Raw genomic sequence first — 27,436 nt, 5'->3', positions numbered from 1 at the left:
TTTAGTGATATCTTTTTTTTTTTTTTTTTTTTTTTTTTTTTTTTTTTTTTTTTTTAAGGCAAGGTCTCACTCTGTTGCCAAGGTTGGAGTACAGTGGTTACAAGCATGGATCACTGCAGCCTCAACCTCTTCATGCTCAAGAGATCCTTCCATCTCAGCCTCCTGAGTAGCTGGGACCACAGGCATGTGCCACCACAATTGGCTAATTTTTGTATTTTTTGTAGAGAGAGGGTTTTGCCATGTTGCCCAGCCTGTCTCAAACTCCTGGCCTCAAGCAATTCACCCCCCTCAGCCTTCCAAAGTGCTGGGATTACAGGCGTGAGCCACTGCGCCTGGCCTAGTGATATCTTTTAATGAACAGATGCTTTTCATTGTAACATAGATAAATTAACCTTTTTATGATTCGTGCTTTTTGTATCCTTTCTCTAACATAGGAAATTATTCATTGGCCCCTTCAAACACTGTCATTGAGTATACATTGTTTAACTAGATGTATAGATAGACAGATAGATAGATACATAGATAGATAGATAGATAGATACGGCCTTTTTTGCTGATAAATTTTTAAAAAGAAAGATGCAGTGGATATGTACTTTTTTCCAAATTGCAAACAATACATTTTCTATTTGAATCAAATAAAGCTAATTCAGAACACTAAAAATCAATATATTCACAGAGAAATTATTCTAAGGCTTTTATATTTCTTGATTTTTCAAGGTTAAAAAATTGTTATTATCAAGAAAACTTACAGCAAACTTCCACTTACTTCAAATCCAAATAATTTGATAATATAGTTACTGTTTTATTTTTATTTTTATTTTTAGAGATAGAGTTTTCCCTGTCGCCTAGGCTGGAGTACAGCGGTGCCATCTCGGCTCACTGCAACCTCCACCTCCTGGATTCAAGTGATTCTCCTGCCTTAAACTCCCAAGTAGCTGGGATTACAGGCATGTGCCATGATGCCTGGCTATTTTTTGTATTTTTAGTAGGGACGAGGTTTCACCATGTTGGCCAAGCTGGTCTCAAACTCCTGACTTCAAGTGATCCACCTGCCTTGGCTTCCCAAAATGCTGGGATTATAGGCGTGAGCCACCGTGCCGGGCCTATAGTTACTATTTTAAAATAATATTATATAGCACTCATGTCTAAAATTATGTGCCTAAGGAACTGTAAGACTTCTCAAAGATTACATTACATTCAAAATATCTGTAGTAGTATATGAATAATAAAGCTTTAAAGACTAGTAATTCATTATGGTAGCTGTGATTATTCTTCATCAGATTATTCAAGTAACCAGAACATTTCCAATCTGGGCAAATGTGGCTTTACTCTAGAAGAATGTATATACCTCATCATTTGGTCCCGATCCATCTGTACTAATTATGCATATTTTTCCTTTCTCACTTCCCAGTAAGCTTTTGTTTTTTTATAGAAGAGCATTGTTGTTTACTGTTTCATATGCATTTAATTTATAACATCAATTTGTGCATAATTATTTGTATTAACCATTAACCTGTAGATTCTATAGGAGTAATTATTAATCGGCACTTTCCATAGCACCTAGCATATGGTAGACACACAAATGTTTATGAACAAATTGAATGGCAAAAATCTAACCTTCAAAAATAATATGCTCCATCTATTAACACAACAATTTTCATCACCTGATCATTAAAATTGACTGTATATCCTTTCTCCTCAGCAACAAAGTTCACCTCAATACATAATACTTACTTTCTCTCCTTTCAGGCTCATTTTGTTCAAGACCATAAGCTTCTGATGGATTCAGCTGCCACTGTAAGAGTGCACAAACATCTTACTTACTTGTTTAAAAAGGATTTAATACATAGCATTCCCACACATTGATTTTAAATATCAAAACAACTTCTTAAAAATGGAAGAAAAATGGCCAGTCATGGGTGGGTCACACCTGTAATCCCAGCACTTTGGGAGGCCAAGGTAGGTGGATTACCTGAGATGAGGAGCTCGAGACCAACCTGGCCAACATGGTGAAACTCTGTCTCTAATCAAAATACAAAAATTAGCCAGGCATGGTGGCACGTGCCTGTAGTCTCAGCTACTAGGGAGGCTGAGGTAAGAGAATTGCTTGAACCCGGGAGGCGGAGGTTGCAGTGAGCTGAGATGGTGCCATTGCACTTCAGCCTGGGTGACAGAGCAAGCCTCCATCTCGAAAAAAAATTTTAAAAAAATAGAAGAAAAAGGAGTTAGCATGTTCAAATTAACAAAGCCCTAATAACACCACACTGAATGATCCTGAATGATATAACTTCTGGGATCCAAATCAATACTCTTAGAGAAGTTGAAGATTCTTTACATTCATTTTAATTGGAAGTAAGTGGAGGACCAGAGGATTAGAGTGACTTGTCTCAGGTTACACACTAACTACAGGCGGCAATAGAATTAGAACCTGTGCCCAGTACTATGGAATTAACACCACATTGTATTCTAACTCCAGGTCCCAGATAATCTCAAAATAGCTAGAAAAGGCCTAGGTATTAAAGAATGAAAATATGACCAAGATAGGCCAGGCGCGGTGGCTCATGCCTGTAATCCCAGCACTTCGGGAGGCCAAGGTGTGCGGATCATAAGGTCAGGAGATCAAGATCATCCTGGCTAACACGGTGAAACCCCATCTCTACTAAAAATACAAAAGATTAGCCGGGCGTGGTGGTGGATGCCTGTAGTCCCAGCTACTCGGGATGCTGAGGCAGGAGAATGGCAAGAACCCGGGGGTGGAGCTTGCAGTGAGCTGAGATCATGCCACTGTACTCCAGCCTGGAAGACAGAGTGAGACTCCGTCTCACAAAAAAAAAAAAAAGAAAAGAAAGAAAGAAAAAAGAAAATATGACCAGGATTACTTTGCCTTTTAATGTTGTTATATCATAAACTATTACTTGCATCATATCATATCATTTTATATCATATCATTTATCTCTTCTGATTACCATATTTCATCTCATTCAGGAATAAATAGGGAAGTCTGAAGATTCTCAGATATTACATAGAATATTGGAGCAGCAGAAAAGAAAAATGGAGAGTAATCGGTATCTTATAGCACAGCCCTTCTTTTCTCAGCTGGCTAGAATCTCTATCAGAATCACTAATGACTTAACCAAAAGGCCCTGCTAGGGCACCAGTTAATCTGATGAGTGAACTGATGCTTATGTGTGACACACAAATATGGATTACCTGGGAGCCTCTTCCATAAGCATCAGTTCACTCAACAGATTAACTAGTTAACATCATGAGCCTTGAAGGGGGATGAGATACAGGACAAACATTTTACCATGTATTAAAAGTCCTTGGAAAGGGAGGACATCCAGAACTGGCTGGTCACTTATAGAAATGGGAGGTTTAGGCTAGTACCAAGAAAGAGAGAAGACTTAGAAAGGGTAGGAAGCTATATGAGAAATTACCAAAAAATGTTTAAAGTGAGGCATTTTTTGAAAGACATCAAACCACTAAAACCTATTAATTTGGGGAGACAAAGTAAAAACAAGTAACCCTGAATTCATGTTTAAGGACACTCATAAAAAGGCTTCTTATAACTGTAAAAACTTAGAAACAATCCAGGTGTCCAACAACATGGGAATGGTTAAATAAGTTAGACCTATGGGTTGGAATATTGTGTTAAATTATTTAAAATATTTTTTAAAGAACTTTTAGTGACACAGAAAATACAGCAACATGTTAATTGTGGTATCTATGAGTTGTGGGATAATACACATTCTTTTTTATTTTCCTAGTCTTCTACAATGAGCATATATTACTTTCATAATAAAAATAAGTAATATAACCTAATAGAGAGAAATCCACACATACTAAAGAGAAAACAAAGAATTGAGTACATGGACATGGATATAGATTGATAAAAATCTATTCTTGAAAACAGTGTTGCCCAGTCCTAGCCTGGTTTGCGACAACACCACAGAATAGAACTACTTATCTCAAGGTCTATGGTAACATATCAAAAAGGAAAGCAAAAATCTTTCAAAGTTAATTTCAATTTACTTTAATCTTAAAAACAAATACCAAATTTATTGACACACACTATTTTTGACAATCTAAAAGGAAGAATATAATCATTACTGAAATTCAGATTTAGAACAAATTCTAGTTCATGTTAATTACTGGCATTTACAAAACTAGGTATCTAGCTAACCATCTACATAATATTTGCAGCCAGGTCAGATGAGAAGGATGAGAAGATGGACAGTTTATCTTCACTGGAGGTAGAACAGAGAACAACCATGAACAGCCTTTGGAACATGTGCCTGAGTGAGGGTACTCCCTGGAGGGTCTGGCCCAACTGGGTGCTTCCTTTCCCACCTCTGCCCCTGAATATCCCCTTAGTCTTCCTGCCTCCTTCTGCTTCTCTTGCCCTATCTTAAGTTCTTCTGATCTCTTCATTCTCTTTACAATTGAAAAGCTATTAAAATCTACCAGTAAGCAAGATATTTCAGAATTCTCCATAACCCATCACTCATAGTCCTGAAGAGCTAGGTCACTTAATCTTTATGAGGAGAACTTGAAAAATCCATTTCTTCATACTCTTCAGGAGGAATGAAGAGACAGAAAACAAAAACACAGAAGTAGAGATTTCTCTGACTAATTGCATATAAGCTTTTATTGAGTTTTACAAAAAAGGTCTTTCCCATCTCTGCCTTCTTTCAGTGCCATGTCAACACCCCTCTCTATTTAAAACGTGATAAACTTTAAATAAAACAATTAGAAAAAAATGACAATATTACAAATGGTAAAAACTTATGATACTTCATATACACATGACAGACACTGGATAGTATGTTTCTATATTTAATATTATATACATATACAATTATATGTTATATGTCCAAGTTAATCATATATATGTATGTTCTAGGTACCCTGGACACAAACCGATGTATATAGCAGGAATGTAAAGCTGAAATTTATAAACAGTTCTTTTACATCCTTTTTCTTCCCACTGCAAATTCTAGTAGTTAAATGTTACATTAACTCATTCAATGCCAGGATTAAATCATTGGATGTCACAGAAACAATGTACAATTCTGGACAGGATCCTTTTGCTGTATAAAAGCAGTCCCCAACCTTTGTGGAACCAGGGACCAGGTACCGGTTTCATGGAAGTTTTTCCACAGACCAGATGGCGAGGAGTGGGGGATCATCAGGCTTTAGATTCTCATAAGGAGCACACAACCTAGATCCCTCACATGGGCAGTTCACAATAGGGTTCACACTCCTATGAGAATCTAATGCCGCTGCTGATCTGACAGGAGGCAGAGCTTAAGCAGTAAGGTGAGCAATGGGGAGCAACTGTAAATACAGAAGCAGCTTCCTAACTGGTACCCAGGGGTTGGGGAACCCTGCTATACAAGACATTTCTTGGGCAGCTGATGAACCTTGACTGGAATCTGTGGATTAGTGGCAGTAATGTATCAATGTTAATTTCCTGATTTTTATGGTTGTATTGTAGTTATGTGGTTATTTCTTATTTGAGGAAATAAAGGGTGAGCTGGTATCATGTCAACAACTTCTGGGAAAAAATTTCTTTGTAGTGTTTTTATAACTTTTCTGTATGCTTAAGGTTTTTTCCAAATAAAAAGTTTTTTTGAAAACCAAAATAGGCTGAGAACAGTGGCTGGTGCTTGTAATCCCAGCACTTCGGGAGGCTGAGGCAGGCAGGTCGCTTGAGCCCAGGAGATAGAGATTGCCAAGATGGCGCCACCGCACTCCAGCCTGGGTGAGATAGTGAGACCCTGTCTCAAAACAAAAACCAAAACAAAAGAAGAAGAAAAACCCACAGAAACCAAAACCCAAATAGTGAAGAGGTATAAAGAGTTAAAAGTTATTGAGTTTTCCATGAACTACCTCAGTACATTTTCGGAAATATCAAATAAGAAATTCTTTTTTTCTCGGGCCAGTCGTGGTGGCTCATGCCTGTAATCCCAGCACTTTGGGAGGCGGAGGCCGGTGTATCACCTGACGTCAGGAGTTCAAGAGTAGCCTGGCCAACATGGTGAAACTCTGTCTCTATTAAAAACACAAAAAATTAGCTGGGCATTTTAGCGTACGTCTGTAATCCCAGATACTGGGGAGGGGGTGGGGGGCGGGGGTAGCAAGGCAGGAGAATCGCTGGAACCCAGGAGGCTGAGGTTGCAGTGAACCGAGATCACGCCATTGCACTCCAGCCTGGGCAATGAGTGAAACTCCATCTCAAAATAAATACATAAATAAAAAAACAAACAAATAAATAAATATTCTTTTTTTTCTGATTTTTCTCATGAGAAATGTGTGTGTGTTTGTGTGTGTGTGTGCACCTCCCTTTGTTTGGGGGTGGGGGTGACCTTTAAACTATTGCAGGGGATCCCAACCCCCTGGCAGCAACCAGTACTGGTCTGTGGCCTGTTAGGAACTGGGCCGCACGGCAGCAGGTGAGCGCAGGCTAGCGAGCATTACCGCCTGAGCTCCACCTCCTGTCAGATGAGCGGTGGAATTAGATTCTCATAGGAGCAGAACCCTATTGTGAACTGCGCACCTGAGGGATCAAGGCTGCGTGCTCCTTATAGAATCTAGTGCCTGATGATGTGAGGTGGAATAGTTTCATCCCAAAACCATCTCCCCATCTGTGGAAAAACTGTCTTCCACAAAACCGGTCACTCGTGCCGAAAAGGGTGGGGACCGCTGAAGTATTTTCACCTCTATCCACCACTCCAAGCCAGAAATGAGAGGGAAGAGATAGGTCAGGTACCTTTCTTTTATCAGCCACCAGATGGCACCAAAAGATCCACTGGCTCAATTCTCTACAGAGATGTAAATTCATAAGGCAGGAATCCATAGCTGAACAGTTGCAGTTAGGTAAAGGTTTGCACATATAAATAAACTCAATAATAATAATTTGTTGAAACTCGGCCTGGCGCGGTGGCTTACACCTGTAATCCCGACACTTTGGAAGACCGAGGCGGGCGGATCACCTGGGCTCAGGAGTTCGAGACTGGCCTGGCCAACATGGCGAAATCCTGTCTCTACTAAAAATACAAAAATTAGCCGGGTATGATGGCGGGCGCCTGTAATCCCAGCTACTCGGGAAGCTGAGGCAGGAGAATCACTTGAACCCAGGAGGCAGAGGTTGCGGTGAGCCGAGATCGAGCCACTGGCACTCCAGCCTAGGCAACAGAGAGAGACTCTCTCTCAAATAATAATAATAATAATTTGTTGAAACTCTTTAAAAGGGTGGGAAGCACTAACTTACAATATTGCAAAAGGGTACCTAACAACATAATACAAAATACACCTGAAAAAAATGTGCATCTACTTACCGTAAATTTGCTAACACCTTCAAGCTCCCCGAACCTCATGTAAGAGATGTCTGCCTTCTTTTTTCCAACATCTACATCTCCTGCATAGATTTGTTTTATGCCTGCACCTTTAATTAAAGGTACACACTCATCACATGGGCACTTTGTCACAAAAATCATGCTTCTTTCTTCTGGTTTTATTTCTTGACACCTACAAAAAAAATTATAAAATATCAGAAAGGTCGTTTCTGAAAGGGAAAGTTATTTTTTAGAAAAATCTTTAAACACTAAAATTGAGCTGTTTTAAAAACAGATTTATGACATTAATAATGATCATCAAGCCTTAGACTTGCTGAATTACTGAATGTTCAAAATATGTAAACCTACAAAACTGTTATGATACAACCTGAACATGACAATTATTATAACTAAAAATAATTTATTGATTCTAAGTAAGAGGTTCAGTTTCAGATTACAAAACAGATGAAATCAGGAAGATACAGACATCAAAGAAAGAGAGAAAAATCCCCGAATGCTTTCTAAGTAAATATGTGTTTAGAATACTGGAATTAGATTTGAAACTGATACCTTCTTTAAGAGTTAATCATGTCTGACTAGACACTAACTCATCTTGTTAGACAAATGACACAGCCCTATCTGGTACCTACTGGATATTCAATAAATGTTCACTAAATGAATAATTAAATATTTAAGTTCTGTTTTGACTTATAGTTCCCTTACCCCTTCCCTATCATAGGATAATTTTAAAAAGAAAAGTTTCTATTTGACATATTCACACCTCTGTACAAAATGAAGCAAGTAAATCTGTAATGAAGAGGACAAGGAAAAGAATAGAGGAAATTTTGGGTGAAATTTTGCATGCTGAGGGTAGTTCAAGATGAAGGACTGCCCTCATCTGGGGCTATAAGGACTGGCTTCCGGGTTCTGAGGCTTAGGCAGCTCTCAGCCAGCCATCTTCAATTCCTCCACCGCCAGCCTTCCATATCCATCTTCCTTGTTGAGACTGTTACTTACATTCACCTGGACTAGGGCAACAGAATTCTCTGCATCTAGTCTGTTCAAACAATACTACCTACATAATCTACAGTGTGGCTCTGTCAATGCCATTCCATTTCTCCACTGCCTACCAAATGAAGCATAAACTCAAAGTCCTCTCGAGTCCAGTCCCAGCCTGTCCTTGTGAGCTGCATTTCCCTTGTGTCCACATTCCAACCTAACTGCAATATTCATGCTCCTAAACACACCACGATTTTCCTACTTCCAGACCATTGCTTATGCTAGAAGCAAGAATGGTCTTCCCTTCCCTTCCATTTGCCCCAGTCTAGGAATCCTTTAAGCTCAGTTCAGATGCCAGTTCTTCCCTCAAATCTTTCCCTTGCACTCTCCCATTTGTCCATAGCAGCAGCAGAATGTCCGCAGCACTTTACATTTGCCTCTCCTACAGAATCCACAGCACGAGGTGGATGCTATCTCATATCCCCTACTGCATTAGAAGCTCTCCAAGGACAGGAGCCATGTCTTACAGTTTTTTAATCCCTTAACCTTAATGGTAAAGGCTGAGAAGTGTTTGTGACAATGATGTAAATTGACAGCTATAATCGTTAACAAAACTTCTTTTAAAGCAATTTGGTTCATTATAAAGTCCTATTCTGAATACTGCAGGCCATTGTAACACAATGGTAAGTATTTGTGTATCTAAACATAAAAAAGGTAACGTGTGATGTTACAATGGCTACTTCACTCAGTAACAGGAATTTTTCAGCTCTGTTAAAATCTTATGGGAACACGTTGTGCATGTAGTCCATTGTTGCTCAAAATGTCTTTATGTGGTGTGTAACTTTTAATAAATGTGTGCTCCAGATTTAGAAGACAAAGGAGCTCTTAACATCCAGAAATATGAGAGTCTGAGCAAGATCCCAAAGGATAAACTTCAAGCAGTTTCATATTGGAGAGAGGGAAGGGAAAAAAAGATATGCTCAACAAATGGGAAGGCCTGCAGAGGCGTTAACCTCAGTTCAGGTCATAGCTTCAGGTCTGGCAGGACCAAGCCTTACCAAAGTTATATTTCTGAAAGGAAACTTTCTTGGAATTTGAAAAAGGAAATAAATTGCAATTATAAGAAAATTAATTTCAACCAACACTTGCTACATTTTAAAGAAAAGTACACCAAGAAGGATTTCATACCTAAATGTCAAAGCATTCTGTTCCGCATGTATGATGTATCTGAATTTCCGTATTTCTCTGTCTTTCTGCTTGTCATCCATGTGTGGGAAGTCAGCATACTCAGATCCAACAGGAAAAGCATTGTAACCACATCCTACGAAGTACATGGCACCTGTTCCATCACAACTTCTCTACGAGAGTGAGCAAACCAACGGTTAGTTTCAACATTCTGAAAAGGCACTTTGCAATGTATTTTTGAAGCTTGCCCTCGTACTTTGTATAATGAATATTCATTCAATTTTCTACAGTAAACTATCAAAAAATATAATATCAGATCCTCCTACTGCAGTGTGATCTTGTCAAAGCAAAATTCCAAGAAAGCTGACCACTTCTCTAATCTATAATCCTAAGGAAGTCCTTGTTTTTTGCAATTAATTAAATACTATCTTACTTAACTCACAAATTATTTCATTTGATGCAGATATTACTTCCCAAATAAATTATAAGATCCTGGAGAGCAGAAACCATGTTTTATATTTCTTTTCTATCCCTTCAACATGTTCGAGTGTTCTGTACATAGCAGGGACTCAACAAGTGATGGTTAATTTGTTTTTTTTTCTTTTGAGATGGAGTTTCACTCTTGTTGCCCAGGCTAGAGTACAATGGCGCGATCTCGGCTCATAGCAATCTCTGCCTCCCAGGTTCAAGCGATTCTCCTCCCTCAGCCTCCTAAGTAGCTGAGATTACAGGCATGCGCCAGTATGCTCGGCTAATTTTTTTGTATTTTTTAGTAGAGACAGGGTTTTTCCATGTTGGTCAGGCTGGTTTCGAACTCCTGAGCTCAGGTGATCCACCCTCCTCGGCCTCCCAAAGTGCTGGGATTACAGGCATGAGCCACCGCGCCTGGCTGTGATTGTTAATTTCTTATGTGCTCTGTGCCATGCTACTGGTTAGCAAGTCGAAAACTTTTAAATACTTTAAACAGAAAACTTCTGTTGTTGGGCTAAAAATGTGCTATTGTGATTTAGTTGGAAAATAAAAAATGCATTTTCATCTTCAGTATTTATTGAACCTCTATTATATGCATATTATTATAGAACTTCTTACTTCAATGGCTTTCTTCTCTTTTAAAGAGAAATAGGCCGGGCGCGGTGGCTCAAGCCTGTAATCCCAGCACTTTGGGAGGCCGAGGCGGGTGGATCACGAGGTCAGGAGATCGAGACTATCCTGGCTAACATGGTGAAACCCCGTCTCTACTAAAAATACAAAAAACTAGCCGGGCGTGGTGGCGGGCGCCTGTAGTCTCAGCTACTTGGGAGGCTGAGGCGGGAGAATGGCGTGAACCCGGGAGGCGGAGCTTGCAGTGAGCCGAGATCACGCCACTGCACTCCAGCCTGGGAGACACAGCGAGACTCCGTCTCAAAAAAAAAAAAATAAAAAATAAAAAATAAAGAGAAATAGTAGTTAATATCAATGCTTTATCAATTATTAGAATGAAATATTTTATCAATATTGTGTGTGTAATAGTTTGGAATATACTATAAACCTCATAAATTTCAATATGTTATAATTACTCATGATAATATCTACAGACTCATTACTGTAGCAGCTTCATAAAAATCATGTAATAGTAGGCAAACAAAAGCCTGCAAACAAAATATTATCTCATTAATAAATCTGTTTGAACATTTACTAAATGTCAAACATCATGCTGATTTATTTATTTATTTATTTATTTAGAGACAGGGTCTCGCTCTGTCACCCAGGTGTGACTTCCTGGGCTCAAGTCATCCTCCCACCTCAGCCTCCCAAGTAGCTGGGACCACAGGTGCATGTCACTATGCCTGGCTAATTTTTTCATTTTTTGTAGTGATGAGGTCTCACCATGATGCCCAGGATCGTCTTGGGCTCCTGAGCTCAAGCAATCCTCCCACCCCAGCCTCCCAAAGTGCTGGGATTACAGGCATGAGCCACTGCGCCCAGCCATACTGAGTTTTATATGCATCATTTCATTTGATCAATTCTTGAAACAACCTAAAGAGTGATACTATTAATATTACTGTTTACAGATAAGGAGACTGAGGACAAGAGTGACTAATTGTCTAGGGTCACAAAATGAGTAAGTAACACAGCCAGAATTCAAGCCCAGGTTACTTGACTCTAAGCCATGTGTCTTTCCATTTCACCGTGCTGCCTGCCGGCCTGCTCTAGAGATAACTAGAAACTGACATTCTCCACAAAATTTTTAAGAACCAGATGTTAAGCCAAAAGGCTGCCGAGCATTCATGTACACACAAATGAGAGTTCCAACCACTGGCTAGACCTATGCTAGGTGCTGGAATACAACTGTAAACAAGACAGAGAGTCCCTACCCTCATGAGCCTTCTAGTCTGGGGAGGGTAAGAAATTGGACAGATAACTTTAACTGTGATGAATGTCACAGACAAGTTGTACAGAGTGCTATGGAATTTCTGTCTGAGGAGCCTAGTATTCTAGTAGGAGTTAACAATTGGGGTAGAGGTAAGTAGAGTCAAGAGGTATTTTGAAGGTGGAATCCATTGTGGTAGGTGATCGTATGTGTACAGTAACAGACGAGATGGTGACCACTAGCGAGGGAGAAGGTTAGCAGGGAAGATACTGGATGAGTTGAACTTGAGGAGTTTGTGAAGCATCAAAGCAAATAGATTACTTTCTGTGAAGTCCTTGAGGCAAAATGTAGGCTCACCCTTCAGTCAGCTATATAGTTACTAAATATCTCTTGATTCTAGCCTCCTAACCCATCCCCACAACTCCAAGTCCTCATCTCTCTTTTATTAATCTCCCTATTTCCTGTCTAGCCCTACTTCATTCATTTATAATACAAATCTGATCAAATCGTTTCTCCACTTACAATATTCTTGGACTGCACTGTCCGATACAGTCGCCACTAGCCACATGTGGTTAGTCTAGATTGAGAGGTGCTGCAGGTGTAAAATACACATAGAATTTTGAAGATTTAATATTTTTTACATGCAGAATATTTCATTAATTTTTATTGATTACATGATTAAATATTTTCTTAAAATTAATTCATCTGTTTTCCTTTTAAAAATATGGCTCCAGCCAGGCAAGGTGGCTCACACCTGTAATTCCAGCACTATGGGAGGCCAAGGCAGATGCATTACGAAGTCAAGAGATTAAGACCATTCCAGACAACATGGTGAAACTCCATCTCTACTAAAAATACAAAAATTGGCTGGGCGTGGCGGCGCGTGCCTGTAGTCCCAGCTAGTTGGGAGGCTGAGACAGGAGATTTGCTTGAACCCAGGAAGCAGAGGTTGCAGTGAGCCGAGACTGCGCCACTGCACTCCAGCCTGGTGACAGAGCGAGACTCCGTCTCAAAAAATATATATATATGGCTCCTAAAAATTTAAAATTCAGTTTGGGGCTTGCCTTTTCTCTCTACTGGTTAGTGCTGTTCTATAGTATGTCACTGCCAGGATAAAGTCCAAAATCTTTACATGGGATATAGGGTTCTTCATGGTCCAGTCCAATTTGTTGCTTACTCTATGTGCCAAATCAAATGCATTTTCCCATATTCTCTCTCTCACCGCAATCTCTGTGTGTTATTCTCCTGGTCCCATTAACTTGTTCTGTCTGATTATATCCTCCTAATCTTCAAGAACATTAACATTATTAATATTAAGAATATTCAGGGCAGGCATGGTGGCTCATACCTGTAATCCCAGCACTTTGGGAGGCAGAGGAGGGTGGATTGCTTGAGGCCAGGAGTTCAAGACCAGCCTGGTCAACATGGCAAAAGTGGTAGGTACATGCCTGTAGTCCCAGCTATTCAAGAGGCTGAGGCATAAGAATCACTTGAACCCAGGAGGCAGAGGTTGCAGTGAGCCAAGATTGCACCACTGCACTCCAGCCTGGGTGACAGAGGGGGACTCTGTCTCAAAAAAAAAAAAAAAAAAAAGAATATGCATGTTATCCTCCTGGTCCTATTGACTTGCTCTGTCTGATGAAATTATCTTATTCTTCAAGAATATTAATATTATTAACATTAATAATATTCACCGAGTATTTACTCATTTTTCCAAGCAAAGGTTCCTCCTCTATGTTCTCATGATATCAGTTATAATTACACTTACATATCAGTTATTTTTTACTTCTACGTCTCTATCACTAAACTATGAGGCCATAAAACGTGATCTTTAATCCCCAGTGTTCACTGTGGCACAGTGCCTAACCTGTAGAGAGTGTTTAACAAATGTTTGCTGAATGAATGTGTCTATCTAGAAAATTGTTGAGGGAATGAGCAAATCTTTATAGATCTTCATAAATGCACCATTACAAAAATATTAATCTTAATGGTCAATAACCTGTAATGCACCGAAGACTGAACTATGTTTAAACAAAATCCAGGTTAAATATTTAAAGAATTGTTTTCATACTTACAGATTTCCCTTCTGCCCAAATGACTGCCCCAACTCCTGTTTTATGATCCTCTGAAAGATATATGGCATTTAACTCAGTAAAAATTACGATGTTAGTTTTAGAAATATATTTTTCCAAAAATAATAAAAACTAGTATCAAAACATACTTCATAAATGTAGCAGCAATCCTTGATATCTTCACTAATTATAGAAAAGTATTAAACACTTTTAAGTATGGAATATGGGAGCTAGGTACCAAATAACTAGAGAGAGTCACTACCAACTCAGTCACACATACGTATGTGGAGGCCACTAAATGGCAGTGTCCGCAGTCAGTTCCCTCAAAGCTGTAGCCAGGACTAAGTGCAACTTCATTGATTCTCCATTAACAAGCCGGTTTCTAAACGACTACTTCTGATAGATGATAAAATTGAATAACGGTTTCAGAACTAATGGATTTTGTGTAATAACTGTTCACAACAACCGAATTTGTCTTTTCTCAGTATTATTTATACTCTAATCATGGAAAATATAGCTTATGAAAATGTTCTTACTAAGAAAAAAGTTCAAACTTCTCATACAAACATAAATAAATCTTTATGGATCTATCTATCTATCTGTTGCTAGAAAGTACATGAAGAGAATTCTGATTTAAACAAAATGTTGTCCTTTCCCTGACTTTCAGTTTACTTTGAGGGAAAAAGAATGCAAGTTAATGACATCTTGCCCATTTCTAAATCAAATAGCAGAAGTTATAAACAAACATAAGATTATAATTTCCCTGTAGAACCAAAACCTTTGCAAAAGTAAAGCTGTACTTCTTAAAACCATTAATCTGAAACAGAAAATTAAAAAAAAAAATAGAAATTCTATATATTAAGGATTTACTTTTTCCTTCTATACAATGTTGAGTTTCAAATTTCTAAGACAAATTACACTAATTAGGAAAACCATAGTATTTATCAAAATCTTAATAAGGGACTAAGGTAGTTAAGTGGCACATTTACACATAGAAAATAACAATTATCTGTGAACTTACCCTAGGGCATTTTCATTTTGGGGAGGATTAACTGAAACTGCGGTTTCACCCTACAGTTTCCTAAAAGTGAATCCCTCCAATGATAACATTTTTAAATACCTACTTTCCAGTAAAGGTACAAAGAAAATTTGTGCCACAATTGGATTAAAAACTAGAATGAATGTCTTATTAAAAGGTTAACTTTAAAACAGTTATGATACTCTAATAAAATTTCCCATCTCAAATTCAAGCAAGCTCTGGTTTTCAAAATTATACCACAAAGCATTTGTACAATTTATGTTAAACATGTTTATTCATGATCTCATTTTTACCCTAAAGGTAAAGCAGATAAAATTTCCATTTCTAGATGCAGAAACAGGCAAAGAAATATACTAAAACTTAGCCCTCCGGATCCAACTTGCTTGGCCCTTCCTCCACCTTGCACCATGACATAAAGAATTCCTTGACACAGCCTGGCCAACATAGTGAAACCCCGTCTCTCCTAAAAATACAAAAATTAGCCAGGTGTGGTGGTGCATGCCTGTAATCGCAGCTACTTGGGAGGCTGAGGCAGGAGAGTTGCTTAAACCTGGGAGGCGGAGGTTGCAGTGAGTCAAGATCGTACCACTTCACTCCAGCCTGGGGGACAGAGAAGGACTCCATCTCAAAAAAAAAAAAAAAAAAAAAAAAAAAAGAAAGAAAGAAATCCTTGACAAAAATTTCCATTTATTGAATGCCTCTTATGTTCCAAGTACTGTGAGAACTTAGGATGCAGTGGTGAGGGAAACTGTAGTCCCTTCCTCATACGACTTACAGTTGGATGGTGAAGGAGAACAGCAACAAGGAAACAAACAGTACTTTATGTGCTGTGCTCTGAAGGAAATGAACGAAGCTGAACGGCACAGTGCAGGGGATGACTTCCTTCTATAGAGTAGAGGGAAAAGGGATTTTGATGTAAACAAAATTGGGTTCCTTCCTAGACCTTTAGAGTTTAACATGAGTGGGCAAGAATACAAATCAATGGCTTTATGCTCATTTGTAAGGTAAGTGGCAGAAGTTATAAACACAAGATTATATTTGCCTGCAAAACCAAAATCTTTAAAGTTTTATTTATGCATAAATCTAAAATGAAAAAACAAAACCAGAATAAAAATTCTCCCTATTAAGAGCCCCCTTTTCTACCATCAACACTGCATGTTTTTAATGTTATGTTTCTTAGTCACAGAAGCCACTTTTTCTGTTTCAGCCTGGGGACAGACTAAACCTTGTTAGAAGGGAAACAAAAATGTGATTTTTCCATCAGCATGCAGCTCCACTGCCTAGCTAAGGTTGGTTACATCAACAGAACATTCTTTACTACTTGTCTTTTAAAATAGGAATACATTTTCATCCATATAAAACAGATTTGATGTCACCCAGTACCCAGGCTGGTGACAGATGAGGTAATTTCTCAAAAACCTTTTCATGTCTATAATTTTTACAGAAATTGCTCCCTATGATCTAGTCATTCACAGGGTTTTCTCTGTACAACTTTGAAGGAAAGGTCAACTTATGATCACTGAGTCAAATTCCTGGGGCTCTTTGATCACTGAAAATCAGAGGGGAACTTATTGTTCTAGAACACAAGTGTGGTAATTTCAGCTCCCAATCCTGTGGTCATGTCAGTGTCCAAGGTGCTCCACAGACCTCTTGCATCAAAATTACTGGATGCTTGTTTTTAAAATTTAAAAAAAAAAAAAAAGAGGCAACTCCTGGCTTCCATGGAAGTCCCCTAAATCAACCTCTCTGAGAGAGGCAGGTAAGACCTAGGAATCTGCATTTCTCCTGAGCTCCACCTTGATTCTCAGGCATACTCATATCTGAGAACCACTGAGTTCTGTTTTAAAAGTTAACTTTTTTGATTACTCCAGCCTACTCTCATCATCAGCACTATGGTCCAGGAGGAAAGCGTAACCCTTAGCTTTGGAAAACACCTAATCTGATGAGAAAGCAAGACATGAAGAGATCACAACTCAGTACTTAAACCAGACAGATAAGACATGATGCCTTCCTCCTGCTCTTTTTCCCACAAGAGTCTAAACACATTCCTTCCACTTTTTTGCTACCTCCAGGTATTCTAGAAACATACTTTTGGAACTCCTGGCCTCAAGCAGTCCTCCTGCCTCAGTCTCTCAGTGCTGGTATTACAGGCGGGAGTCACCGCACCTGGCTAGTAGCATACTTTTCATGACATCTCTATGGATCTTCTTTATTCATCATTCAAAAAGCAATTATAAGCAACTACTTTCAATTCATTTTAGAACTCTGTTGTTAGAGGTTTTGGAATTCATTTTAATCATATGTACATTTTTAAATGAAATGGTATCTTCATCTATTAATTAGGGAGAAATGAGGTCATCAAACCAAACTGAATAATGTGAAATTTAAAGCTTAATTGGAAGCACACTGTATCATAGGGATATCCACCTTACTGAAGTACCCTCAATGTTAAATGAGATACATACATAAATCACCAAGCTCAGTGCTTGACACATAGTAGGTGTTCCATAAACTGTCATTGTTATTATTTATCATCAAGGAAGAATTACAGGTCCAGAGTCCCTGATTTGAAATCTCTTACATCAAGTTTTTTTGAAGTTTGATGCACTTACTTTGTGGTCAAATCTGACCCAAAATGAGTTATTTATAGCCCTCAATTATTCTGCTGAGAGAAAATATTCCTGCTTTTTTCACTCTGTATGCATTAATGTGATTACAGGGTACTGTCCCAGACCCCATTGGGAGTTCTATATAACAGTATATGTACCATATTACCTTTTAAAAATCTGGATTGGGTATGGTGGCTCATGCCTGTAATCCCAGAACTTTGGGAGGTTGAGGCAGGAAGATTGCTTACACCAAGGAGTTTGAGACCAGTCTGGGCAACACAGTGAGACATCTCTACAAAAAATAAAAAAGTGGCTGGACATGGTGGTGTTCACCTGTAGTACAAGCTACTCAGGAGGCCGATGTGGGAGGATTGCTTGAGGCTGAGAGGTTGAGGGCTGTAGTGAGCCATGAGTGCCACTGCACTCAGCCTGGGCAACAGAGTAAAACCCTGTCTCAAAAAAATAAAATAAAATCTGAAAAATTCTGAATTCCTTTTCATCTGGCTCCAAAAATTTTGCATAAGGGATTGTGGACCCTTTATCTTTGGATGAAAAGATTTGTTTTATCCATTCAACACACATTGTGTTTAGTGCTAAGGCAAAAATGATTAAGACATGGTTTCTTCCCTGGAAGAGTGCACAGTGGAGTACAGGGAGTGACAGAGGAGTTGCACCCTATTCAGGATTTGAGTTCCATGTAAAAAACAACAAAAAAATCACCAACAATTAACCTTGAAAAATCTTTTAAATTGCCCATCAAGTGCATAAGCAGGGCTTTATGTACAAAATTCTGCACAATAGTGAATATATTTATAATATAAAATATAACTATACAGTAGAGTAATAAAGAATATAAATGCAAATGTATACATACTGCATCTTTAAACACTGGAATCATAGCTGGTATGATAAGGTGTTGTATAGAAGCAAGAGGTACTAAGATCCAGTAAAACAACAGCAGATTCACATCTCCCTCTTACTCTGGAACACAGGCAGGGTTCTGCTGAATTCTAATTAGTGAAGGGTAATTAGCGAATTATAGCTACAACAGCTGTTCCCATTTATGTTTTCTGTCTTTTTGAATGGTTTACAGAAAAATTCTTTACAAAGCTGGAGTTGGCAAAGAAACAAATATATAACCCACAATAGAAGATAATTACATGAAACCAGACTTTTACACAATGCAGTTGTTTGGGGTCATATAATGTGTGCCTACAGAATAAAAATCTTTAATAAGAATTGAGCAATTATCAACTCTGCTGAACATCAGAACACCTTGCAGAACTTCTAGAAACATAGACCTTGGCCATATTTGGTTAGGGACTTGGTTTAATAGGTCTGGGTTGGGGTTTGAGCATCTGTACTTTTTATAAATGTTTCAATGGTGATTCTGATTTGCTGCCAGCTGAGAACCTCCCTTCTGTTGACTACTGCAGACCAGCAGCATCTGTAGAGACCCTTTCCGATGACTTTCTCTTCTTTCTTGGGATAATTTTTAAATCCTACTGCAGTACTCTCCCCAAACAAATCTTACTCTACTGCTCCTCCTGCCTATGTTTTTCCCCTTTATTTCAAAGATGCATTTTAAAAAGTGATCATGATTCTACGTTGAGAAATCTTACATCAGGTAAGATGTGAAAATACTGTTCCATGTTTGGAAATACAGATGCCGTCTTTTACCATAGCAAAGAAAAATTCCAAGTAATATTTTCCTTTTCCAAATATACAACTTAATAGAATACAGTAAAAATGTTTGATTTCTCAACTTGCTGATTGAAGACATACCAGCAACTGGAAGAATCTGCAATAATCACCATTCCTTTACCTTGATTCTATTAGTTATTTTGAATTAATGTTAAAGATTTTTAAAACTTTTTGTTAAGTATTCAGTACATCAAAATATTGAAGAGTTAACAAAATGAGTAATTTTGGTTTTCTCCTTTTTCTTTTTTTGGAGACAGAGTCTTGCTCTGTCTCTGGAGCTGGAGTACAGTGGTGCTATTGTAGCTCACTGCAACCCCAAACTACTGGGCTCAAGCAATCTTCCTGCTTTAGCTTCCCAAGCAGCTGGGACTACAGGCACGCACCACCACACACAACCATGCCCAGCTAATTTTTTTTGTATTTTTTGTTAGAGTCGAGGTCGTGCTATGTTGCCCACGCTGGTCTTGAACTCCTGAGCTCAAGCGATCCTCATGTCTCAGCCTTCTAAAGTGTTGCAGTTACAGGCATGAACCACTGCACTGGGCCTCTCCTTTCTCTTCTTGTCCTACCTTTAGTGGAGGGCTCAAGGAACAGTGAAATCATAAAAGCAAGAAGCAGAAAGAAGGGCCTAGATTAATGAGGCCCTGATGTAGAAATGTGGTACTGAATATAAAGCCACAAGGAATCCCAAAACTGCTAGGAGAAAGAGTTGTCTACCTAAGGGACTCACTAACTTCTCTATACTGTATGAACAGCAAAACTGTAGTAACTGAGTAAATGAACTCTACTATAAATGAAACGAACACTTCAGAGACAAATACAACCCAACCAATCAGCCCCAATTTACGATCTATGTAACTCACCAGTTCGATATGCCAATAACCTGGCCTGAACCATGCAGTGCCTTGCAATTTCCTGTGGCAAGCTTTGATTGTGAATTTCATTAATCTGTTCTGGATTGCTACAGTAAAATCCGAAGTGTTTAAAGTTCGGCACACTGGAAGCTACTGTGGCCAAAAGTAGGATAAGGTCTTTCATGTTTTGCCTTAGATTGCTAAAGTATGGATTTTCACACAGGTTCTCCAAACCTATAGTCATCAGTATTTGCTTATGCATTTCTTCATTTGAAACCAAAAATAACATTTCATATTCTTTTATTCTTTCTTGTTTACATTCATAATAAAAGTCAGTGTTAGCATCCGGCAATGTTTTTGTAATTTTTTGAATAAAGTCACATTTGTAAGAGGTCTCCTCTACAAACTGCACCATATAACACACCAAAGGTTGAAGTAAGACACACACATGGGCCCGACTGTTTGACTTCAATCTTTCCACTGCTTTGGCATCTAACTTTGCATCTTCAGAACTAGAAGCCTCCGTAAGCAAACTTATTTCTGGATCAGCAGGCCAATATGAAATTCGGTTAACTCCAGCTGAAATACAAAATATGAAAGGTAATTATGAGATACATACTGAATTTAGGGTTTTCATGATAAAATCCACCCTATCATTGCAGTATATCTAGAACCCTCAATATAATAAATGTCTATTACCAAGTCACCTATTATATAGCCTGAAGGTTGGCAAACTACCACCCACAGGCCAAATCCAGTCCACTGCCAGTCTATGTACAGCTCACAGGTTAAGAATGGGTTTTACATTTTAAAATATTGGACAAATCAAAAGAACATTTTGTGACACATCAAACTGTAGGAAATTCAAATTTCAGTGTCCATAAATAAACCTTTACTGAAACACAGACACACACACCCATTCACTTATATAGTCTTTGGGTGCTTTCGCGTGACAGAGTTGAGTAGCTGTGATGGACACCATATGGCCTGCAAAGTCTAAAATATTTATTATCTGGCCTTTTCAAGAAAAAGTTACCCAGCCTCTAACGCAGCTCCTGGGAATGCATTTGTGGAATTACTGGTGTTGTGAAGTGTGATCCCAAAGCCCAGCGCTAAAACTATATACTCAAAGAGTCCTCCATGGTGCCATGGCTGTTTTTTAAAATGTTACAGGGAACAACTAATATTGCCTAGAGTTTTCTATCTGGAATAAATACTTCTTCCATGCATTAAAAATGTTCCTGTCCACAGACTGACAATTCTTCTGAGAATCCATTCTAGGAAAATATTCTAAATATAGAGAAGAAATCTCATGCATGCACAGCATTCTTTAAAATAGCAAGCAAAAATGTTAAACAAAAAACCAAAACCCAAAAACCTAAATGACCAAAATAGGGGAATGTTTGAATTAATTATGGTCCTTCTCATAATAAAACAGTTATCAAAAATGTCCACAAAGAATTTATAACATGAAAAAATTCTTATGTGATGTTGGGATGGTGCTTGAAGGGCAATATTAACTTTCTAAAGCTCACAAAATTAAAGACAAAACAACAAACTAAACATCATTTTTCAATCAGTGTGACAAAGGAAAGGTTAGTAATGTTTAATATACAGAAAATATTTCAATTCATTAGAGCACATATGAATTGACAAGAATAAGGCCTAAAGAGAGACAAAAAGATATGAACAGGCAATTTGTAAAAGAGAAAACATAACAGGATAACAAATGTGAAAAAAAAATTTTAATTTATATTTGAAATAGAACGATGAGATGCCTTATACATAGTTAAGTACACAAATGTTCTTCAATTAATGAACAGTTTACAACGAAGAGACCCCTTTGCTATTACTGCATGTAATTTCAGCTAGGAGAGACTTTTTTTTTTGTGATTGTACCCAGAAGCAAATAGAAAGATAGCCCACAGAATGTTCTACCCTTCAAAATAATTGATGAACTAAAAAGTCTAAGTTAAACAAATGAACATTCTATCCACTCCCTGGTACTCCTGACTCACTGTGGCTTATGCTGCAAAGCAATTTTGAAGGCCTCAAACCTCATATCAGAGTGTTTCCTCTGGTGGCATTTCACCTTCCCTCTGTTCGAATTCTCATAATCCATTTCCTAACCAGCAGTGATGGTAAACCTTTCATCTACGCATCTTAGTTGCTCCCAGTAATCCTGATTTAAGAAGAGGGGGGAAATCCTCTTTAGACAGACATTTGTGTATTAGTGGCAAATGCTAAAGCACAGTTTCTCAAATTTTTTTGATCTCAGGATTCCTTAACACTCTTACAAATTATTGAGGACCACAAAGAGCTTTTATTTATGTGAAATATATCTACTGATATTTATCATACTTGAAAATTAAAACAAAATTTAAAATATTAATTCATTAAAAATAACAATAATCTGTTATACATTAATATAAATAACATTTTCTTTATGAAAAAAAATTTTTCCAAAACAAAAATCTGTAAGAATGAGATTGTTTTAAATTTTTACAAATATCTTTAATATTTGGCTTAATAGCAAAAGGAAAAATAATAGTTATCAGTTTCACTGGAAAATTAAGAAGAATGGAAGGACAAAACTGAGCAGCAGAATTTGTATAGACATTTAAATTTAAATATTAAAAGCCCAATTGAGATTTTCAGGGAGGGTTTGTTTTGCCCTTTGGCCTCATGAATGGGTTTCATGAAGGGTTTCATGAATGGGCTTTGGTGGCCTATGAACTCTGTAAAATTCTATTCTAAATTTTGCACATTTATTTTGTTCCGGTTAATTCCAGAAGACATTTCAAACATTTTTCTTACATCATATAATAAAAGTACTTAAATAAATTGACAATTATAAAAATAGATCGGTGAAATGCACCTTATATTTTAATAAAAATGTTTTCAGAAATAGATAAGTGAAAGCTGAGTGTTTCTTTGATAGATTCCCCTGTACTATAGGAGTGATAATTGCAGCTATTGCAATAGTAGTAATTGTTAAATGGATACTAATGAATAGCATAGCATAGTGGGTAAGAGTTTATATGGCACAGGCTCTAGAATCAGATTAAGTAGGTTCAAATACCAGTTCTGCCAGTAACTTAAATAATGTTTATTAATGTTTATTAAATTTAAATAAAATTAACTTGCCAGCAAGTTAAATAATGTCTCCCAGCCTCAGTTTCCCTATTTGTAAAATGGGGGAAATAATGGTAGCTAACTCATAATTCATTATGAATTCAGTGAGTTAAACTTGAAAAGACTTATTACAGTAGCTGGCACATAAAGACTTGATAGTAGTTTATATGGATGCTATCTCATATTAGCATATATAGAATTAATAGTGTATCACTATACCTTTTTTTTTTTTAAATAGAGACCAGTCTGTCACCCAGGCTGGAGTGCAGTGGTGACATCATTGCTCACTGTAACTTCTAACTCCCATACTCTATCAATCCTCCTGCTTCAGCCTCCAGATTGGCTATGATTGCAGGTGTGCACCACCACACCCAGCTACTTTTTTTTTGGTAGAGACGGGGTCTTGCTATGTTGCCCAGGCTGGTCTTGGGCTCCTGGCCTCAGGCGGTCCTCCCACTGGCCTCACAATGTTGGGATTGCAGGTGTGGGCCACTGCCCCTGGCCTGTACTATGCTATCAATTCCATATATGGAATGGTATTTTCCCTTTCAGAGCTCTTTAAAGCTCTGCAGAAGATTTACATGTGTTTATAGAGCTAAGAGAAATCAGAGAATGGAAACTGAGTGTGTAATAGAAATTTAACTCTTCATGTTATATAATCATGCATAATTTCTATCTTCATTCTCTGAAGTTGCCTAGAGCACCATCACAGCTAGGAAACTTCCATCATGAATTACCTGATTTCCAAAACCAAGTACCCAAATAATTGTCTCAAGAGGGGAAAGGCAAATCTGTTACAAGCTAAAATATTTGGGAATTTGTGTGGCTTGAATAGGGCACCACAAAGTTTTATAATGCCTGATCTAGCCCTGTGCCTAACAGTTTATTTAAAGTCTTAATGCTAATGTTAATTAGTTCCCAGGTGGTTGACCTTATAAGAAAACACTGTGGTATTTTAATGTGGTAAACGTATGAAGGCCTATGGCTCAGTTAATCACTCCCACAACTTTGAGCTGTGGGTCTTACTGGTGGAAGGAACTTGAACAGGTCTCCGCTCTTGTCATTAGATATCAGAGAACTGAAATTGGTTGGAATTGTAAGCAGTGAATAGATGTGTTGTTAGAATGATTCCATCACTTATACATTGCTTAAAATTCTAATAATGTAACTTGCTTTGTAAAAAAAAAAAAAAAATTGGCTTAATAGAAAACAGCTGGATGCTCAAATTTGCTTCTGTTTTCAATCTGTTGCAATATGTTGTTTTCACTGAAGGATATGAAAATTATCTGGCCTCATATAGATATGTGGTTGAAAAAGGAGTATTTTAACAGCCATTTCAGACACTTGTGAATATTCTTCTTTGGCACTACATAAAAATTTGACAAGGGATAGTTTCTTAAAGGTTAGTTACAATGTAGAATCTGAAACCATACCAATAAACTTTTTGAACTGTTAAAGTCCATTGGTCTGTCTTGCACTTACAATGGCTTTTACTCATGCATGATTTTGTAGCATTGTGCATTGGTCATCCAGAAAACAATGATTTACTGATTCCACAATATTAAAAAAAAAAAATCCCATTCATTAGTATCACCACCAATCCCATCAAAAGAGTCTAAGTGGTGAGATGCTGTCAGGCTCATAATGGAGAATATGAGTTTTCCAAAATTCTAATTTTCACTTGATAGCTCAAATTCTATCACTGGCAACAAAAAAATGTCAGTTGTTTATCTGAAAGTGACAGGTTCACTATAGTTTCAAGAAAATATCTGCCAAATATCCAAGTCTAACCACTGTCAGTTCATGATATTCCATTAAAAAAGTAGATAATTCAGTCTGCAACTCAAATAAATCACATACATGGTTTTCCTCAAAGCCATCTTCATACCTTAGGTCTGTAGCAAAAGCACTTTATACCCACCTCCTGTTTCCTCACACAGAATATTAAAAAGATGCAGACTCAAGTTGGGATTTAATGAAATTAATACTTTTTACTGTTTCATCAAGGACTTTCTTATGTAAAACTGGTTTTCTTTTTTTCCTCTGAGTGCAGTGAAGAGTACAATGACTACCAGTGCGGTATGGCACGAATGTTTTGATTAATGGTATGGAAACAGGCCGGGTGTGGTGGCTCATGCCTGTAATCCCAGCACTTTGGGAGGCTGAGGTGGGCAGATCACGAGTCAGAAGTTCGAGACCAGCCTGACCGACACAGTGAAGCCCCGTCTCTACTAAAAATACAAAAATTAGCTGGGCATGGTGGTGCGCGCTTGTAATCCCAGCTACTCAGGAGGCTGAGGCAGGGGCATTACTTGAACCTGAGAGGTAGGGGTTGCAATGAGCTGAAATTGTGCCATTGCACTCCAGCCTGGGCAACAGAGTGAGACTCCCTCTCAAAAAAAAAAAATAAATAAAAATAAAGATATGGAAATAGTAGTTTTACCTATCATTGTTTTGGTACCATTAGTATGAATGTAGTGTTTTTGTTTTTGCTTTCTGGGACAGGATCTTGCTCTGTGGCCCAGGCTGGAGTGCATTGGTGAGGCGGGATCACAGCTCACCGCAACCTTCGCATCCCAGGCTCCAGTGGTCCTCCCACCTCAGCCTCCCAAGTAGCTGGGACTACAGGCACACACCACCATGCCTAGCTAATTTTTCTATTTTTAGTAGATAAGGGGTTTCTCCATATTGCCCTGGCTGGTCTCAAACTCCTGGGCTCAAGCAATCCACTTACCTCAGCCTCACAAAATGTTGGGACTACAGGCATGAGCCACCTGCCCAGCCTGAAGGTAGAGTTATTATGAAAATAACATTGACCTTGTGGACCATCAGGAGTCCACAGACCACACTTGGAGAACCACTGTGCTACATTTGCCTTGTAACTGAGGTAATAGCAATTCTAACTAAAGTAATCTAGCTGTAGCATGGGGTTCAGCCATGCTCCCTTCCTAAGATAACTAAATATAATACATAAGCCTAATCTAACATAGCAATTTTGCTTTTATATTGTCCAACACCAATATACAAGCATTTCCATTGTAGATCCTTCCTGACTTTCCATACTTCATTATCTTTCTTGTCAGGATCAAATGTCTTAAGACATCAAGCAGTGAACTGCACTCTCCTATTCTTCCCTCCAATTTGTGGCTCCAAGGCTATTAAGACTGCTTTCAGCACAGTTAGCTCAGCACAAAGCACAACTATCTTTTATTCATTTTTCTCCCTTGATCTAGAACAGATCAGCCAACAAATGTTTTGGTTCTTTCACATTCTTTCATTTCTGTATCAGCGTCATCATCTGAATCCTATTTTATACCTTGCCTAATGCAATGGTCTACTAATCAATCTTCCAATCTCTAATCTCTCCCTGTTCCAATTAAATAACAGCAATAACAAAAATTTCAATCATGTTACATCTTTCTCAAGAATCTTCAATGTCTCCACATTGCCTACAAACAGGAACTGTAGGTCAGTTGAACATAAGTGATAAAACACATGTCCAATCTGCCTGGTTAGTTGGGAAAAGGAGAAAAAAATGCCACCACCACTTTCATACCTATTTTTTTAATGTATTGGTAACTGTAGTTGAGAATATAGAATATAATCACTACCACAGATACCTACCTGCTCAAAACACTTGTTGCAGGCCAAGAGGTTTCTAGCCACATGACCCATTTCTTCTAGAAGTTCTGCCATTTATAGCTCAAGGCACTGACCGTGACAGAGATCTGATCATTACTCTCAAGGCTTTGATGTAAATAAAAATAGCTCTTTCTCAAAACAGGACTAGGAACTCTGTTCCATAAGATAAAGTTCAAAGGCCCTACAGTTCTTCAAAGTTCTCCACTATCATTATAATTTGTCTGCCACTATTCTCCAAGAATAATTCTCCATTTCAAATACTGACCCTAGAACTTTGCTTCTTACAACTTGATGACTCCATATGCACTGTTCCCCGTGACCAGGAATGCACTGTTCTCCTCTTCCTCTACCTATGATGCATCAAGATCAAGCTTAATCCTCAGCCTTTCATAATATGGCAATCTGCAGGGATCACTATTTATCCTCTGAGACCAAATATCACCTACAACCTGTATCACTGATATGGTACTAGATAATGCATCATATTAAATTGTTATTTTGGCCCCCAAA

The 27,436-nt window shown here is 38.1% G+C and overlaps 1 protein-coding gene across 1 annotated transcript in view; it reads right to left on the bottom strand.

Annotated features, from left to right (window-relative positions):
• Window positions 1-27,436, bottom strand: part of CDADC1 (cytidine and dCMP deaminase domain containing 1) — a 46,713-nt gene that overhangs the window by 6,112 nt on the left and 13,165 nt on the right. Inside the window, exons 5-9 of the mRNA XM_050766320.1 lie at window positions 20,159-20,728; window positions 13,947-13,996; window positions 9,525-9,694; window positions 7,341-7,530; window positions 1,735-1,795 (exon numbers count right to left, since the gene is read on the bottom strand). Coding sequence (XP_050622277.1) covers window positions 1,735-1,795; window positions 7,341-7,530; window positions 9,525-9,694; window positions 13,947-13,996; window positions 20,159-20,728 — 1,041 coding nt within the window. The remainder of the gene's footprint in view (window positions 1-1,734; window positions 1,796-7,340; window positions 7,531-9,524; window positions 9,695-13,946; window positions 13,997-20,158; window positions 20,729-27,436) is intronic.

This window comes from Macaca thibetana, chromosome 17, assembly GCF_024542745.1.
Source record: "Macaca thibetana thibetana isolate TM-01 chromosome 17, ASM2454274v1, whole genome shotgun sequence".
In the NCBI taxonomy this organism is placed as follows: domain Eukaryota; kingdom Metazoa; phylum Chordata; class Mammalia; order Primates; family Cercopithecidae; genus Macaca; species Macaca thibetana.
Note: the sequence above shows the minus strand (reverse complement) of the source record. Positions and strands in the feature narration are given on the sequence as shown.